Genomic DNA, 20,106 nt, shown 5'->3' with positions numbered 1-20,106 from the left:
ATGTTAATATTTTAGGGCTTCAGATTATTTAAATATTTATGTTATTTTTTTTTACGTATTATAAAGGCCTTCCATAAAAGGCCCAATAACATTCCATATATAATAAATAAATAATTATTTTACATACCAATTGAATAATAATAAATTAATAAATGAAAAAAGAAAAAAAAAAAAAAGCAAGAACGCGCGTGTATAGACAACGTGATAAATGCAGGTAAAATAGAATACAAAAATGCGGGACCCACGTGGGCAAAAGCATCTGATTAGCATGTGCCTGATTCTTTCATCTACATATGTACAAAAATGTCTTTTCATCCATAAACTCTTTGAATTCCTATTTTGCCCCTTAGTATCTTCATAATGCCTCCACATATCCCAATTTGCCCACCAACCTCAACAAATAAGGCAAACAAAATGTTCACATTTTTCAGCGTGATTTTTCATTTTTATTTATTTAGTTAGATATTTCTCATTTTTATCAAAAATAAATATTGGTAGCTAAATTAGTTTTATATTTTTTTTTATTAATTATAAAAACATTCAAATTAAATCAAATAATAATAAAAGGATTAATTTATTCAAATTAAATCATAATTATTATTGCAATCATATCAATGTAAATTGTCGGCTTAGTAGTAGGTGAATGTTTAAATTATCAAGTAATTACTTAACATTAACTATTAGTGGTACATGACTTTTGATGTTATGACCAAGTTCATAAATCCTTTTCACTTGTATTCACTATACTATATGCTCGTATAATAGTACGTAAATCACACGAAAGATGTAAATCGAACTGAACAGATATGTGTAACAAATTCGATCTAAAAAATACTAATAACAAGAACCGATCTCATGTCGTTAAATGTGACACCCTTTTATTCCACTAGCTACAACACCATTGCAACAAGATTTCCAACATATACAAGTATGGTTAGTTAATGATCGAGTCATCGTTCAAAAGTTTGGCAAGAATTGCCGAATAAATAAAAGGTATCGACAGCTCATTTATTAGTTTTGCAAATGGCAAATTGGGATTGTCTTTTATTAAAAAGAAGGCTATTTATTAAATTTCTTAAATCAAATTTAATTTTGTGTGCAAATTTAGAATATAAATAAATACACCAAATTGCATTCACCATCCTATTTGTGGAAATTGATTATTTTGGAGGGACTAAATTTAAAATTAGTGAAAACCTATATAATTTTGAAGCACAAATTAATTAAATTCAGGATTAATTAATTTGGTATTAAAAAAGAAAAAGAAAATAGAATTAACAACCACCATCGTAGCGCCATCCAAACACCTAACTTTCATAAACTTATTTGACTCAATTCAGATTTCACCAACCAAAATCTGAAATAATCACCACCCCCCCCCCCCCCCCCCCACCCACCCCCCTCTCTCTCTCTCTCTAAACTCTCTCTCTCTAAACTCCCTATATAAACCCTTGTGCATTCTATTTCTCTTTAAAGTCACCCTCTCTCTCTCACACACACATCTGAGTTTATATCTTCTTCCATAGATTTGTTGAAATATTAGAGAGAGAAAAGCAAAAACCAAAAAAATGGCTCTACCAAACACAGCAGCCTTGTCTTCCAAATCACTCATTCAATCCCAAACACTCATCCCCGCCGCCGCCGCCCATTCCCCGACGTTCTCCTCATACAGCCCAACCCCCGCCGCCCGCCGCCGCTACATTTCCGCCGTGCATGCAGCCGAGCCAGCCAAAACACCCGTCGCCGCCGCCGCCACCAAGACAATCGTCCCCCCATCGGCGCCGCCGTCCTCGGCCGCCAAATGGGCCCCGGAATCCTGGAAAACCAAGAAGGCCCTGCAGCTCCCTGAGTACCCGGACGCGGCCGAGCTTGAATCCGTGCTGAAAACCATGGAAGTCTACCCTCCATTGGTCTTCGCCGGAGAGGTCAGGAACCTGGAGGAGCGCCTCGGAGAGGCGGCGATGGGCAAAGCCTTCCTCCTGCAGGGCGGCGATTGCGCCGAGAGCTTCAAGGAATTCAGCGCTAACAACATACGTGACACCTTCAGAATTCTCCTCCAGATGAGCGTCGTCCTCTCTTTCGGCGGCCAATTGCCTGTTATCAAGGTAATAAATCCTCCATTTTCCCATAGATCTGTAATTAATATGTGGCAAACCAATGCCCGCAACCTGTTCGACAAATTTACTCACTGGTGCATTTCATCCGTTATCCCTCATTTGTTGGGAGATTCAGTATTCGCCAATTGAATTTAACTTCATTTAGCTTTCAAAAATTCAATTTTTTATTTTTTTATAATTTGGAAATTATATGGATGGTTTATGTTAGGTTGGAAGAATGGCTGGTCAATTTGCCAAGCCAAGATCAGATGCATATGAAACAAGGGATGGAGTGAAGCTGCCAAGTTATAAGGGAGATAACATAAACGGAGACACCTTCGATGAGAAATCAAGAATCCCCGATCCTAACAGAATGATTCGGGCCTATTGCCAGGCTGCCTCAACCCTCAACCTTCTCCGGGCCTTTGCCACCGGAGGCTACGCTGCAATGCAGAGGGTTACTCAGTGGAATCTTGATTTCGTCGAAAACAGCGAGCAGGGAGATAGGTACATATCTATGTCTTATTGAACGAAAAATAAATATTGTTTTTAACTGAATTCAGTTTTATTCGGTGACAGAAGGGGAAAAAATGATTTAATTTCGTCGTTCTTGAATTAACAGCACAACTTAGGAGTTAGGTGTATTCACAGAAAATGGCAAAAAAATAAGTAAATATTTGTAGCTTTTAGTTAAAGTAGTAACATTGAAACTCATTCAAATTAGAAATTAGGTAGTGTAGGTGGGCTAAATGAATTGGTTTTGTTTAATTGCTTTCTCTAATATATTTTGAAAAACTTCCCATGTTATTTTTTTAGCAAGAACTCGACCCAAGATTCAATTTTTTTAGCGAACTACCCGTAAGACTCACTTTTTAGGGGGTTGGGTGCCAACAAAATGCATTGTAAGGGTTTTTTTGCCAATTCAATATAACACATGGCTACTAAATGCAACCAACTCAATATGAAGTAGCTAAATTTGCTCCTGATTGAATATCACTAATGTCATATATTTCATTGTTGTCTCTCAAAAATATGTACGTTAGCCCATTGAATTTTTTTCCCCGAAACCTTAATGATTGAATTTGTTCAATAGGTATCAAGAACTGGCTCACAGAGTGGATGAAGCCCTCGGATTCATGGAGGCAGCTGGGCTTACAATCGACCACCCAGTTATGTCCACAACTGATTTCTGGACTTCACATGAGTGCTTATTGCTACCTTACGAACAAGCACTCGCGAGAAAGGACTCTACTTCTGGGCTCTACTATGGCTGCTCAGCCCACATGCTGTGGGTCGGCGAACGAACCAGGCAACTCGATGGGGCCCACGTCGAGTTCTTGAGAGGAGTTGCTAATCCCCTCGGTATCAAGGTACTAGTTTTTTTTTTTGAGAATCAATAATCAATTTTTATCTAGAATTTAGTTTTTTCTAATGATGGGTGTGTTTGTTTGTTTGTTTTTTTTTTTTTGCAGGTGAGCCAAAAGATGGATCCGAATGAACTTACGAAGCTCATTGATATATTGAACCCAACTAACAAGCCGGGGAGAATTACGGTTATAGTGAGAATGGGTGCTGAGAATATGAGAGTTAAGCTTCCTCATTTGATTAGGGCTGTTCGTGGAGCGGGGCAGATTGTTACTTGGGTTTGTGATCCAATGCATGGGAACACAATTCAGGCTCCGTGTGGACTCAAAACCCGTGCTTTTGATGCAATCTTGGTATGACCCTTTTGTCATCTTCTTTACATTAACTGTTAATTCGACTAAAGTAGCCATACAATCGTTTATTGCACATGTGGCACTCGTAGAATAAGGAATAAGGTTAGGGAGGGAATATGGTATCTTGTTTTTCGGCATTTTTATTCCATTTTTATTCTACTATATATGCTCTGTTTTTCCAAGAAAATATAGGAATGAAAAAGGGTAAGTATTACTTTCAAGAATCGTATTTTACTTTTTTCGACTATCTTTTCCTTCACCGATTGAGACTCGTAAAACATTTAAGCGAACCCGTCCGATTTCTGGAAACAAATAGAACAAGATCCTGTCTTTATATGTTTTTCCCCCCAGTTTCACATGTTGTGAATACTACAAATTTATTATAATTTCAAGAATCCCTTGTCTTTTTTCAAATAAGAAACTTTATTACGCCTCGTGGCAAATTGGTGAGGTAGGTGAAGAAGAAGAATATGAGTAGGTACACACTACACACCATTATTTGTGATGTTGCACTCATTATGAATTATTGTCACATGGCTCTCAACTTTCTAATTAGTCCCACTCGAAGTTTATAGTGTCGCTCAAGTAGGGCCGCACTTTGTCGGGTTGAAAGCTCGATTTATTCATAGTTCGTTTTTTACCGTAATATAATAGTAAAATTAAATCCCCTTTTTTCGTCTATCTGTAGAACGAAGTGAGGGCTTTCTTTGACGTGCACGAGCAAGAAGGCAGCAACCCAGGTGGCATTCATCTCGAAATGACCGGACAAAACGTGACCGAGTGTATCGGAGGATCAAGAACCGTGACGTACGATGATTTGAGCTCAAGGTACCACACACACTGCGACCCGAGATTAAATGCTTCGCAGTCTCTTGAGCTTGCCTTTATCGTCTCCGAGAGATTAAGGAAGAAGAGAATGGATTCTCAACGCTTGACCGCTTGAGGTTTTTTTTTTTAAGGTTGTTTCGGATTTCGAACTTTATCATATAGCTATAATCGGCCGATAATTTGGCTATAAGAATCTTGGATTTGTATTTGTTGGAGAATAATTCTGTGTAGGTTATCTGAAGATTGTGTTTTCGTCAAGAATAAATGTACTTATAGAGATTTCGAAACTATTTCGACTATAAATTATTTGTTTGGCTATTTCGAAACTATTTCGACAATAAATTGTTTGTTAAGAATAATTTTATTTCATTTTTCCTATCGAGTTCAGTTCAGTTTGTGTTTGTAAAGTGCTATTTTTAAAAAAATATTATCATTTGTTATGTTAATCAATTAGTTGTTAATTAAATCATTTTAAATCGTAGTATACTATGATAAATAAAATTTACCAAAATATCTACAATTATATATATTTTTTAGTAACCGCAATAATTGACATAATCTATATAATATATAAAAGTTGAATTGCATAGCTAATTGATTGACATTTGGCAATTTTAATTGATGACATGTCCTCAATTTCATCCCAAGTGGCGAATTGATTGGTGGAAATAAATTATCAAAAAACATGTCATCATTTTCCAAAATTAAAGGTAATTAAATATATTTAATTATGTTATTAATATATTTATATCCTACCATTTATAAAACACTCTAATTATATCAACTTTCTTGAAAACTCTAAATAAATTTATTTTTTAATTAATTTTATAATTAATTTAATTTGACTTTAGTTAAATTCGATTTAAAATCTTCCCTTATTATAATTGCATGATTGGTGGTGTTACGATTTTTTTTTAATTAATAAACTTGGATTTATTAAAAATATATTGCAGAATAAACTATTTAATATTATACATTTTACATGAACATGACTAGAGAATATGTATTTTTTTACTAATTTAATATTATATATTAATATTATCTGTAAAAAAGAGAGGTACATGTTTGAATTTACTATCTTGCGAAAATTGACACTATTTGTTATGCCATGTGTAGAGTAATGTACTCCCAATTATTTACCATGTTGAAAATTATACTACATGAATTTCATGTTATTATTTAAATAATTATTTTTCTTCAATGAATCCAGTGACAATAAATTTTACGATTGATTTAACTTTTTAAATTATATACTAATTAAAATACAAATCTTATCATGATTATACTAATAAATTGAATAACCTAAGTTAAGTTTAATCAATTTATAAATAAACGAATTGATTTTATATATTTCAAAATATAATAATTCTAAATCTTTGGTATTAAATTCGTCTATCCACTTTATTTAATGGCTAACATTAAGAATATCAATTGTTTTGTTTAAAATGTATAATGATCGTATATATATTGTATTCCACTAATAAGTATTTCATTATAACTCTAATAAATATAATTAATTAAATATCTACAGCAACTCCAACCCAAAAGTATCAAAATGAGGTTGCAAATATTTATGTGCTATTTAATTTTTTATTTTGATATTTATCTAAATGTATTTGCTCCAACCATAGGTATTAAATAGTTGTGAATTAAATATATCTAATTGTCACATGTTATTTTCTAAATGGACACTGAGGTGATTAAATTCTAACTCATGTTTGATATTTTATTATGCATGATAGCATAATGTATTTTTACATTCTGAAAGATGAAATATCAAAATACCTCATTTCATAACTCTATTAGAATTAAAAATTACTATTTTGGAGTATAAAAATGGTGGGTAAATATTTTGATAGCTCATTTAATAATCCCTCTCGAAGTGCTCTTGCCGTAAATAGTTTATATTAATAATTCCCCTAATGTTTGTTTCCGTCTTACATCGACCCCCTTATGGTATGATTTTTTAAGGAATCTTTTTATTACGTGGAATATTCCAATAATGCTTATTATACCATGCACACACGACATTACTTTATGGTACTTTTTAAAGACAAAAATTACCCTAATGTGAATTTTACACGAAATCTTTATTCTTCTTAAATAACACTTTCACAAATTTTTATTATTACCATGACCAAGGGTATTTTTGAGTTTAAAAAGTATGATATAAGAAATGTCACGTGTGCAAGGGTAAACTCCATATTTTTTGGGACATTACATGGAATAAAAAAAATTCCGTAAAAAAATCACACCATAAGGGGGTCGTGTAAGACAGAAACAAACATCAGGGGGATTTTGGTAATCACCGATAAGTGGGGGTGTTTTCTGTAATTTAGCCTAAGTTCATGAGGATTTTCATAATTTATCTTATTAACAATGATTATTGTTCTTTTACGTCTTAACGTTTGCTTATACCCTTACAATATTTTAAATAATTTTAATGTCAGTTTGATAATATAATTAAATATTAATTTCTAATATATTTAATATGTGTTTTTTTATGGTTCAGCTACCACACATAAGAAATTTGATATAAATGTTCGAGATTGAATTATACTAAATAATAGATCATTGCAAAAAAAAAAGAATTTGTTGCAAAATCAGAATTTGTGATTAATATTAGTATTAGAATTATAATTATAATTAAGATTCTTTGAATTAGTATTTGTATTAATACTAGAAATATGATTCAGGTTGTAATTAGGATTAATATAATATTAGGATTATGATTAATATTAGTATTAGAATTATAATTAAAATTAGCATTATGCTTAGTACGATAATTAGTGACATGCATTAGTATTAGGATTATGATTAGCATTAGGATTGGGATTAGAATTATAATTAAGATTAGAATTAGAATTAACATTAGCATTAGCATTACCATTATTAGTATTAAAATTATTAGGCTTATGATTAATGTTAGGAATAGGATTATGATTAGGATTACGACTAGAACTATGATTAGTGTTATGAATAGAATTAGGAATACAATAAGGATTTGGATAATATTAAAATTACAACTAATTAGCAATTAACATAATATAATTAGCATATCTATATTAGCATTAGCATCAAAATTAGTATTAGCATTAACATTAACAATATTAACATATTAGTATTAGTAATGGTATTAATAATAGTATTAGTATTAATATTAGTATTAGTAATAGTATTAGTATTAGTATTAGTATTAGTATTAGTATTAGTATTAGTATTAGTATTAATATTAGTATTAGTATTAGTATTAGTATTAGTATTAGTATTAGTATTAGTATTAGTATTAGTATTAGTATTAGTATTAGTATTAATATTAGTACAAATATTAGTAATAACATAAGTATAAGTATCTGTATCAATATTATTATCGGTATCATTATAAGTATCAGTATCAGTATCAGTATCAGTACCACAATATATGTCAGTACCAATATGAGTACCAGTATCAGTATCATTATTAGTTTCGTTATCAATATCGATCGGTATCAGTATCAATAGTATCAATATCAGTAGCAGTATCAGTATCAGTATCAGTATCAATATCGGTATCGGTATCAATATCAGTATCGGTATCAATATCAGTATCGGTATCAGTATCAGTATATGTATATGTGTTATGTATCATTAGCATTAGATCATTAGCATTAAAATTAGTTTTAGCATAGTATTAGTAATTGTATAAGTATCAATAGTAGTATTAATATTACTATTAGTAATAGTATAAGTATTAGTACTAATATTAGTATTAATATCAGTATAAGTATCCGTATCAATATTAGTATCGATATCAGTACCAGTATCAGTATAAGTATCAGTATCAGTATCAGTATCAATATCAATATCACTATGAGTATCAGTATCGGTATCAGTTTCAGTATCAGTAACAGTATGAGTATCAATATTAATATCAATATCAGTATCAGTAACAATATCAGTATCAATATTAATATTAATATCATTATTATTAGTATAATATTAGTATTAGTATTAGTATTTTTATCAGCATTGTATCAGTATGAGTAACAATATTAGTATCAGTATTAGTATGAGTATCAATATTAGTATTAATATTAATATTACTATGAGTATCAATATGACTATCAACATCAGTATCATTATTAACATCAGTATCAATATCAGTATCAGTATCAGTATCAGTGTCAGTGTCAGTATCAATATCAGTATCAGTATCAATACCAGTATCAGTATCAGTATTTGTATCAATATCAGTAAGTATTAGTATTATTATTAGTATTAGTATCAGTATCAGTATCAGTATTAGTATTAGTAATAGTATTAGTATTAGTATTAGTATTAGTATTAGTATTAATAGTAATATTAGTATTAGTATTAGTATTAGTATTAGTATTAGTATTAGTATTAATATTAGTATTAGTATTAGTATTAGTATTAGTATTAGTATTAGTATTAGTATTAGTATTAGTATTAGTATTAGTATTAGTATTAGTATTAGTATTAGTATTAGTATTAGTATTAGTATTAGTATTAGTATTAGTATTAGTATTATAATTAGTATCAATATGAGTACCCGTAGTACGAGTATCAGTATTAGTATTAATATCAATATTAATATCAGTATTACTATTATTAATACTATCAATATTAGTATTATTATTAGTATTAGTATTAATTAATAGTAATAGTATTAGTATTAGTATTATTATTAGTATTAGTATTAATTAGTATTAGTATTAGTATTAGTATTATTATCATTATTAGTATCATTATTGATATCAATATTGGTATTATTATTGGTATTGGCGTATACATCTTATCTCTTTTGCAATATTTATAAGTTGTGTTGTTGTTTGATTAATGTGCATCACCACTAATTGAATGTTGTTAGTGATAAACTTGAAGGTTATTTGAATATCTATTGTGTTACCTCCATGCTACTGTGTTTGTTGTTAAGTTAGTTATTTTGTAGAGGATTCACATGGTGTAGTAGATTGCATTTCATGTAATAGAATTATACCATATGTTTTAAATTATTTCACTTAATCTTCATATCGTGCTTTAATTTGCGCCATTCGCGTATTTTTCTTTGTAATATTTAATTGAATTTCATATGTTACAATTCAGAATTAAGAGATAATTTTTTTTATTTCCTTCCATTTTGTTTTACTTGAATTGGTGTTGTTATAAAGAGATAATCGTTTAAATGTTATTATTTTTCTCATTTTGAAATTGATATCCGTGCAACGCACGGGTGAAGTACTAGTTTTATTTTATTTTACAATATTTGAACAAATGAGTTATAATATTGATTGATCGATAAAGACAATTCTTATAATTTTGGGCTCAGATTAACCTCATAGATATTAAAAAAATCCCAAACATAACTCTACCTTTGGGCCTGAATATATTTTCTTCTTAATTAAATCATAAGCCCAAACATGATATAAACAACACAAAGCCTATCCTAGCTGGGTTGAATTATGGGTGGAAACCAGAACGGAAATTCTATGATCCGTATTTATTAATATGTATTTTGGAAAAATGTATTTAATACAACATGCAACAATTCATTTCGGATATTATTTGAATCAAGATTGAGATAAAAATCAAAATTAGGATTTACGATCGATTTTATTTTCAAACATAATTCTGAAAATTATATTTAGTTTTAAAATTACATTTAGAATATCATATTATCATGTGTATTTACAATAGGGTGGAAATCGGAACGAATTTCCGAATTCGATTTCTTTCCGAAATCTAAATTTGGAGCAACATTTTCATTCCTTAAGTTCTGAATTATTTGAAATTTCGATTTTGTTTTTGTTTTTTTCTCTTTCTCTAGAAACTAGTAATTCACCCGTGCGATGCACGAGATCAATTTTTTCAAAAAAAATATTTTGGATAAAATAAAACGAACGAAAACTTTGAACAGTTGACATACATGTAAATAATACAAAATATTCATTTGTTTGTGATTTACCTTCATATTCGCTGAAAATCTTTTGTCACACAACATTGCTCGTAATTTTAGTTATATCGCCCGATTCTGAGTTGATAATTATTTTTTATCTCAAATCTACTTTTATCTCTGGACATTGCGGCGTACAATTGCCTATCCACCCTAATATTAACACTAATATTCCACTAACAACTACTACTACTAATACTAAAACCAACATTGATAATACTAATACCAATACTAATATTAATACTAAAATCAACACTAATAATACTAATATTAATACTAATTTTAATATTAATACGATGATTAATACTAATAGTCTAATACTAATATTAATATCAACACTAATATTAATAATAATACGCCACTTCTAATATGAATATTTAATGTTTAAACTAATAAGCCAATACTAATAAGAAAACTAATACTAATACTAATGCTAATGCTAATGTTAATGCTAATAGGCCAAGACTAATATGAATTTGAATACTAATAATAATACTAATAATGATAATAATATTGATATTGGTATTGATACCAAGGTTGTAAAAATCGGTAATCGGGTCCGAGTCGGTCAGGCACCGACTCACGATTAATCGGTGCGGCGGTGATTAATCGGTGATAAATCGGAAATAAATCGATTTTTAAAATTTAATATAATATATTTATAGATATTATTTATAAATACTCAAAACATAGATAAAAAAAATTTAAACATAGTTATATCTCGATCATGTATATATTCTAATAACCTAATAAAAGTTTAATAATAATAAGATCATAATACATAAATATCCTTATAAAATATAAATAAAAAGGCAATTTTTTTTGAATTTACATACATTCTTGGCATACATCATTAGTTCTTTAACAATAATAATTAACATAAACAAAATAAAGCATAAACTCATTTTTTTTTTATTAAAATCCCAACTTTTATTTTGATTTATAAAAATTAAAAAAAAAAAAAAAAAAAAAAAAAAAAAACCGATTTTTGCGCGGTTTTTTGCTGATTTTTGCCACCGAAGTTTGACCCGCCTTAAAGGTTTGACCGCCTCGGACCGCCTCGGACCGCCTCAAACCGCCTCACAGGCAAAAAACCGATTTTTCAAACCTTTACACTAAAATCGTAAAGGTTTTGGACCGCCTCCGCCTCGGCGACCGGTTAATCGGCCGCCTCGGCCGATTTTTAGAACACTGATTGATACTGATACTGATATTAATTTGATACGAATATTAATACACATACTGATACACATACACATATTGATACTGATACCGATACCGATACCGATACTGATACTAATATTATTATTAATACTTATACCAATACTAATACCGATACTAATATTCATACCAATATTCATACCAATAATCATACCAATACTCATACCAATACTAATATAGATATAGATATTGATACATATATTGATACTGATATGGATACTCATACTCATACTCATACTGATGTTGTTATTGATAAATACTAATACTGATAGTGATACTGCTACTAATATTGATACTAATACTGATACTGATATTGATACTGATACTCATACTCATACTAATACTAATACTAATACTAATACTAATACTAATACTAATACTAATACTAATACTAATATAACTAATACTAATACTAATATTGATACTGATATTGATATTGATATTGATATTGATATTGATATTGATATTGATATTAATACTTATACTGATAGTGATATTGATATTGATACTATTGATGATACTGCTACTGATATTATACTGATACTTATACTGATATTAATACTGATACGAATACTGATACTGATATTTATACCCATACTTATACTCGTACTCATACTCATACTCATACTCATACTCATACTCATACTCATACTCATACTCATACTTATACTCATACTCATACTCATACTCATACTCATACTCATACTCATACTCATATTCATACTCATACTCATGCATACTCATACTCATAGTGATATTGATACTGTTATTAATACTGATACTAATATTGATATTGATATTGATACTAATACTAATACTAATACTAATACTAATACTAATACTAATACTAATACTAATACTAATACTAATACTAATACTAATACTAATACTAATACTAATACTAATACTAATACTAATACTAATACTAATACTAATACTAAAACTAATAATAATATTAATACTAATACTAATATTAATACTAATACTACTACTAATACTAATATTAATACTCATACTCACAGAGATCTTCCTCAAATTTCAGTTTGCAATCTCAACAAATCCGTAATCGAGACCTACTTCATAAAAATCAATCTCGTAATATTGTACGTCGATTTCTTTTCATTGGAATATCAAACCATTTTGTTTTAGGGAAAGAGATAATTTCTCTAAAATTTTTTTAATGATCCAAAGAATACAAACACATAATGTCCTCGTTGGATTGACAACATCGATTTTCACATATGTATATTTTACTATATATTTCACACATTATTTTTAATGTGTTTTTTTCCTTCCCTGATCAATGTAGAATGCTATATAATTTATATATTTCTCTAGTTAGTATAGGTTTTTCTGCAAAAACATTACTTCTAAATCCTAATATGCTTGCATAAATAATTATTCCTATTTCAAAACATACAAAATCAAATATTGTCACAAATACATCTAGGGTGAATCTAATATCATATATGTACATAAAGATTCAAAAGATTAACAGCAAAAAAAAAATTATGAACGTACAAACTAATAATATTTTACATAAATATTAAAAAATGATAAAAATAAAAGAATTATTACGATACGTACAAATTAATATTGTAACATAAAAATATAAACACTAAAGAAGATTTATTTAAATATATTCAGCAAATTATATAAGAATCTCTATTACAAATAACGAAATACATACATGAGTTACTTTAGTATTTTTTTATTACATTATCACCTTCATTAAACTCAACTTCTTCATCGAAACTAAACTTACAATTATTGAATGTATAATCAAAGATGGAAAACCAGAAGTAAAAGTTTTTAAAACCCATCCATATAATATATCTAAATCATATATTTGTATTCTACGCAACGCCACAATGCTTCTCCCTTGCGGACGTCGCCGCATATAGCACACACGATGTTATCCATGGATCTGAAAATTAAAAGGAAAGCAAAACAATGATTTGTTAGATTATTATACATACGCATACATAATAAACGTATAACGTAATAAACACTTGGCGATAAATAAAATGCTTCAAAGCGAGCATGCACATCGCACAATACTGATCGCATTATGAAATTACAAAACATAAATATGAAGAAAAAAAAGTTTTAAGGTGAGGACCTTGGTTTAGCATGATCATAACAAAACGTGTTGAGAAAGAATGAGATAAATGATCAGTTTGTGTTGATGGTCTTTATACTTCATTTTCACATACTAAATAAGTTAATAAAATAACTTTAAGCAAACAATATATTTTATTATTTTTTGTGTTACTCGGTTAGAACAAATCAAACAAATTCAAACAATTAGAATTAATAAGAATCCGAAATTATTGAGATGCATAATATAAATGCGATTGTTAGGGGTTACTAAAAAAATTATTCAAATCACATGTATTGATTTGATAATAACATTAAATAGTAATGAATTAATCAGAATCAGAAATAACATAACCAAGGAAACATAACAAAAGTAACCAATTTTAATATAACATGGCTTTTAAAATATTACCACTTTTACGTGTTTATTAGGTATAAAATATTATGCTCATAATTTATTTAGCATAATACACACATTGATTTGATACAATAATAAATAGAAACCTAAATAATATCAATTTGTATATAACAAAGACAAACATAACAAAAAATAAATAAACAAATAAAATCAGTGATCAATCATATCCTTAAAATTCATACTTTAAATAAGAATATCAAACAAATGAAATCAAGTCATTAATCTTATCCTTAAAATCAATACTTTTAATAAGAATATCAAACAAATCAAGTCAAATTATTATTTCATGCTAATGTAAGACATTATTTTTTTTCTTCTCTAAAGTATAAGTTGATATGCAAAATAATCATTACAAATACTTATGTTACAACATTATCGAAAATACAAAAAAAAATCATAATGAAAAATGCTAGGAAAATTAAATAAATAAAGTAATTTATATAATAAAAAATTAAAATAATTAATTCGTAATAAATGTAATAAAAATAAAAATCTAGTTAATAATGCGTTTTATTACTTCATTAAATATTTAATGGAATAATATTGAAATATGTTACTTATATATACCATTTATTAAATTATTTATGACAATTTAAATATATTTCATTCCATTAATTGACATATTACTATTCAATTAATATATTATAATTTCCTAAGATTGAGTATATAAAAAGGACAACTCGATACAATATTTTATTCCATTAATTGACATATTACCATTCCATTAATATAATAATGCATTAATAAACTAAATTAATGTACAATTATAAAACAATATAATTACTATATAATGAATTAGTGATAATATATTAGCACTCAACATTTCAATGTAGTTAAGTGAAACAAATCAAGAAAAAAAGACGAAAACAATAAGTTTCCAAAAACAAAAACGACAGATGATCCAACTTTACACGAATTAAAAAATGAAATATATAAAATTTTAAATAGCGAAATTGCATATATAACCATATACTAAATGAGCTTGATGAAACAATATTAAAAATAATTACAGACATATATAAAGAATAGAAAATTGATAATTGCATATAATGTTTTACATTTATCACTTCGATAACGGTCTTTTAAGGATTGAAAAAAATGAGTATTTTTTCTCGCACAATTCATATGAGATTCACGAAATTCTTTCTATTCCTTTGACGCAACCAATGTCGTCACACATAGCCCATATGTCGATATTATCCATAATATCTACAAAAATAACATAAACAAACAACAAATAACATGTTAGACTAAATACATGTATATGTGTAAATAACCATTAGACACATACATTATATCAAAATAATGAAATAAAGAACATGTAAAACTATGAATATATTAACAACAAAAAAATGCAATATTTCCTCTTTGCAGCCATTTCGGGCTGACCTATTTTTTTTATTTTTATGCGAGTGTAAAATTCGGGTGGAGAGTATGAGTGAGTGAAATGGATTGGAATGAGGGGTATTTATACTTGAATTTTATATAATAAAAAAATAAATAGTAAGTTCTTATGGAAATACACATTTAATGTTATAATCTTACCAATTATTTGATTAGATATTTTCCATGAATTAACCATATGAATCTTACCAATTATTTGATTAGATATTTTCCATGAATTAACCATATGAATCAAAACCAATCAACTTAAATAGGTAAGAAATCAAATTATATGACATAAAATTGGGGAATAATTGATAATTTATAGTAAAAAAATATTTGAAATTCAAAATTTGGAATACAAAAATTTTAATTTCAAATTTTAAATGTTGTTTAGTTATTAATATTTATAAAATTAAATTAATACATATACATTAAGTTGGCAAAATATTTAAACAAAAAAAATCCATGTATAGTGATTAATAATTATTAATGATTTGTAAAAATAATAATTATTAGTATTATTATTATTATTATTTTTGAATATTATTATTAAAAAAACTAAATTCCAAAATATATATCATAAAAAATGAGTGTTCTATTTAAAAAAAAAAAGACATTCGAAAAATATATTTCGGAGAATTAAATTAAAAATGTGAGATAAAAACAATTAATCAACCGTGTATAGATAATTAAATATAATAATAATTATTTCGCTATAAAAAAATAGTGTGTAAAATATGATATAAAAAATCGAATATTCGTTAAAAATTGAGTGTTCTGAATTTAAAAAAAAAAAAAGAATAGACGAAAAATATAGTTCAAAAAATTAAAACTATAAAAAATATAATATTTTTAGAAATGATAGGAAATTAAATTCCTGAAATATTATATGTAAATATGTGGTAATTATTAAATGATTGTGTAAATGTGAAATAGGAAAGAACTTAAAGACATACCTAAATAAAAATGACACATAATCAATTGAAGAATCCACCTCATCAATTGAACTCCAACTAAGCAATTTTGACAAATGACATCATCATTTGCCACATGTCAATCATTGAGGGCATAGATTCTCTTTTTATATTATATATAGATAACACTTATAATATTAATATTATTATAAGTGTAATTCTATTAAAATTATTTTTTATAAAGGAAACCCACACCCCCTACTTAGACATGGCCATGGGCTGGTTTTGGGCCCGGAACCGGCCGAATCGGTCTGTTGACCGGGTGAACTGGCCCGGACCCGTGAACCGGCCCGTTCTACCCGGGATGAGCTCGGTTCTAGAAATGGTGAACCGTGAACCGCCGGGCCGGCCCGGCGGTTCACCCGGATTTAAAAAAAAAAAATTCAAAAAAAAAAGCAAATAACGGCTAGTGAACCGGCCATTATTTGCCTTTTTTTTGAATTTTCCCCTCCCCAACTTTTCCTATAACTACTCTCACACCCTAATTTTTCCTATAATTTACTTATTCATCAAATATTTCAAAAAAAAATAAAAAATAAAATAAAATAATTCAAATTTTCCGGGCCGACCCGGAACCGGTCCGGATAGGCCCGGAACCGGCGGGCCGACTCGGCCCGCCGAACCGTGCATATTATGGGCCGATTCCGGTTCCAGAAATAGTGAACCGTGAACCGGTATAAACCGGTCCGAACAGCCCATGTCTACCCCTACTGAACATTAACAAGTACAGCTCAGCATTCCACACACACACACACACTGACACGAACAAAACGAAAGCTGTGTAAAATTATTGAACAACTGAACAAAATCCAATTCCTTCGAATCCATCCATTAATGGTGTGTGTTGCCCCTATAGAATGAAATCCACTCTACACACAGCAAAATGTCGCTGAATCTTCAATCCATCTTCCCAAACAAGAATCCCACCACCTCTTACGCTTCTCTCTCCTCCCCACCACCACCCCATTTCCTAAAACCCCACCTCAATTTTCCCTTCCCACCCCCAAATTCACCAACCCAATCCCCAATTTCCACGTTCTCCAAACCCCAGCCCCACCTCCTCCTCCGCCGCGTCGGAAAAAAAATCAACGCCTCTTCCGATGAGGCGTACGCCGCCATTGGCGTCGCCCCAAACCCCTCCAGCCTCGACGCTTTTCTCTCCGCCCTCGAATTCCTCAGCCTCGCTTCCTCGGCGGCGGTTTCCGTCTACCTCGCTCTTAGTGGCGGGGTTTTAAAAGGAGGGGTTTTGATTTTGGGGAGCAGGATTCTGGTGTGGCAGTGCGTGGTTTTGGTGGGCGGTGTTTTGGTTGGGGCGGCGATACGGCGGCGGCAATGGAGGCGGATCTGTGGGGCGGCGGCCCCTTCTGGGGTTAATAATTTGTCGGCTAGGGTTGAGAAAGTGGAGGAGGATTTGCGGAGCTCCGCAACCATAATTCGGGTCTTATCCAGGCAGCTCGATAAGCTCGGGTCACGTTTCCGGGTCACCCGTAAAGCTCTCAAAGAACCCGTTTCCGAGGTAGGTTTATCTTTTTTATTATTTTTATGAAATGATGATCTGCTACATTGATATTTGTTTGTTGAGCATGCGGGCGCATTGTTCGATTTTCGATTGCTGTTTGGAATTAGATAAAGCTCGGTTGACAATACGGAACGATCGATTTATTAATTAATGTCGAATTGGTAGATTAATAATCGGGTGACCAATATAATTTACGAGAGTGACGATCGAATATATATTATATATATATAAAGCTATTCAATTGCATTATTTCCTTTTTCCGATTGCTATTTGGTATTATATAAAGCTCGGTTGAGAATACGGAACGATCTATTTACTAATCAATGTCGAACAAGGCGTGTGTCATTTGGTAGATTAATGATCGGGTGACCAATATTATTTACGAGAGTGACGATCGAATATATGTATAAAATAGGAATAATCAAGTGGTTGTGTAAGTAAGATTTGCATGAATTGTTCTGTATTTGGTCGGGGGATTTGGGGCCTTTTGTTCGAGTTTTTTTTGAAGTATATATTATTTTTATATAAATCAAGAAATTTATATATTATTAATCTTCAGACAGCGGCATTAGCGCAGAAGAACTCCGAGGCAACTCGAGCTTTGGCAGCACAAGAAGACATTTTGGAGAACGAACTCGGTGAAATTCAAAATGTTCTTCTCGCTATGCAGGTATGTATTTTGCTCTTTCCGACTTGTTGAATTATTTCAAGAAAATAATGATTTTTAAGCAGCCTATTAACGAGTACAAAGTGTTATAGATTAAAAGAGCTTATTGCATTCAGTACCCCTTGTGTTATATGGAATTGCTAAAAACTCCCCGTGTCATTAATGCATTCTTTTTAGCACACAACCCTCTTAATCGAAGTTTTTAGGGAGCTGTTTGCTAAAACTATTGAATCATAGTATAAAACGGGGAGTTTGTTTAGCAAGTAGAGTTAATACAGGGGTGCTGAATGCAATAAACCCTTGATTACAACCTCGTACTCGATACTCAACGTAAAGCATCATTCAAAAATATCTTCTTTTTTTTAGATCAGTTTATATTTTTAATGTTGTTACTAATTACTATTATTATGTTCGAAGAAGCTATTTCTGATTTTAGATGGCCTGACTGATTTTACTTTTTTTTGTTACGTTTTACCCCGGGAAAAATACCAAGTATCGAAAATTGATTTTGCCTTTTGTCTTATCATATTGATATAGTAACATAAACATAAACAATACTAAAAAAGTACGAAATATTGTGTTAATCGATTTCTATTCGTTATACGAATATATCATGTAGGAGCAACAGCAAAAACAGCTTGAGCTAATTATTGCATTAGGAAAAGCTGGGAAATTGTGGGAAACAAAAAGCGTACCAACTAAAGATCACAATGCATCTGATCGGAACTCTAAATCATCGGTCGATGGAGCACCGAATTCGGAAAACAAATCAAATCGAAACTCGGGTATTTCAAAAGTAAGCCATTTATGATTTTTTTTTTGTTTGTTCTTGAAAGAAAAAAAATGTCTCTATATAACAAGGAAATGTTGTTTTTGTAAATCTTTTGTGCCGAACTTAGGTTTTATTGAACGCTTGTTCCCAGTTATTTATTCTATATGCTACAGGCGGTGAATTTCACTAGGTTATATTCTGCCATACACGTGTATAGATCAGATCAGATCGATACATATTTTGCACACATCCACATGTATATGTGTGTGGTGGTGTGTCAATCGAACGTGGAAAACTACTTTGTGAAATTACCATCTACGAGAAATCTCTCAATTCTTGCTATACTCGATTATAAAATCAAACACGATTTTGAAAGCTCGATAAAGATTCAGACAAGATTACAATTGAATTAAATTAACGTCTAGTATTCATTAATATACATAATTGAAATATC

The 20,106-nt window shown here is 29.8% G+C and overlaps 2 protein-coding genes across 2 annotated transcripts; both read left to right on the top strand.

Moving 5' to 3' along the window:
- The first annotated feature begins 1,348 nt into the window (after nt 1-1,348).
- On the top strand, nt 1,349-5,001 carry LOC105973015 (phospho-2-dehydro-3-deoxyheptonate aldolase 2, chloroplastic). The gene is made up of 5 exons (XM_088826104.1): nt 1,349-2,105; nt 2,326-2,603; nt 3,190-3,466; nt 3,569-3,814; nt 4,503-5,001. Exons 1-5 carry the CDS (start codon nt 1,569-1,571, stop codon nt 4,755-4,757), a joined length of 1,593 nt encoding a protein of 530 aa, XP_088682230.1. The 5' UTR covers nt 1,349-1,568; the 3' UTR covers nt 4,758-5,001.
- Nucleotides 5,002-17,397: 12,396 nt separating this feature from the next.
- On the top strand, nt 17,398-19,824 carry LOC105973097 (uncharacterized). Its single transcript, XM_012998108.2, has 3 exons — nt 17,398-18,210; nt 18,773-18,883; nt 19,500-19,824. The coding sequence occupies exons 1-3, from the start codon at nt 17,578-17,580 to the stop codon at nt 19,689-19,691; spliced, it is 936 nt and encodes a 311-aa protein (XP_012853562.2). The 5' UTR covers nt 17,398-17,577; the 3' UTR covers nt 19,692-19,824.
- The last annotated feature ends 282 nt before the right edge of the window (nt 19,825-20,106 follow it).

This window comes from Erythranthe guttata, chromosome 12 (genome assembly GCF_056151865.1).
Source record: "Erythranthe guttata isolate IM_541 chromosome 12, IM_541, whole genome shotgun sequence".
Lineage (NCBI taxonomy): Eukaryota > Viridiplantae > Streptophyta > Magnoliopsida > Lamiales > Phrymaceae > Erythranthe > Erythranthe guttata.
The sequence above is the reverse complement of the archived record's forward strand: the minus strand, read 5'-3'. Positions and strand labels throughout refer to the sequence as shown.

Excerpts from the sequence above, each read along its gene's own strand:
- LOC105973015 (XM_088826104.1), top strand. The coding sequence starts at position 1,569 with ATGGCTCTACCAAACACAGCAGCCTTGTCTTCCAAATCACTCATTCAA. Across the intron at positions 2,106-2,325 it reads GCCAATTGCCTGTTATCAAG|GTTGGAAGAATGGCTGGTCA; the intron begins GTAATAAATCCT and ends GGTTTATGTTAG. Across the intron at positions 3,815-4,502 it reads GTGCTTTTGATGCAATCTTG|AACGAAGTGAGGGCTTTCTT; the intron begins GTATGACCCTTT and ends GTCTATCTGTAG.
- LOC105973097 (XM_012998108.2), top strand. The coding sequence starts at position 17,578 with ATGTCGCTGAATCTTCAATCCATCTTCCCAAACAAGAATCCCACCACC. Across the intron at positions 18,211-18,772 it reads TCAAAGAACCCGTTTCCGAG|ACAGCGGCATTAGCGCAGAA; the intron begins GTAGGTTTATCT and ends ATTAATCTTCAG. Across the intron at positions 18,884-19,499 it reads ATGTTCTTCTCGCTATGCAG|GAGCAACAGCAAAAACAGCT; the intron begins GTATGTATTTTG and ends TATATCATGTAG.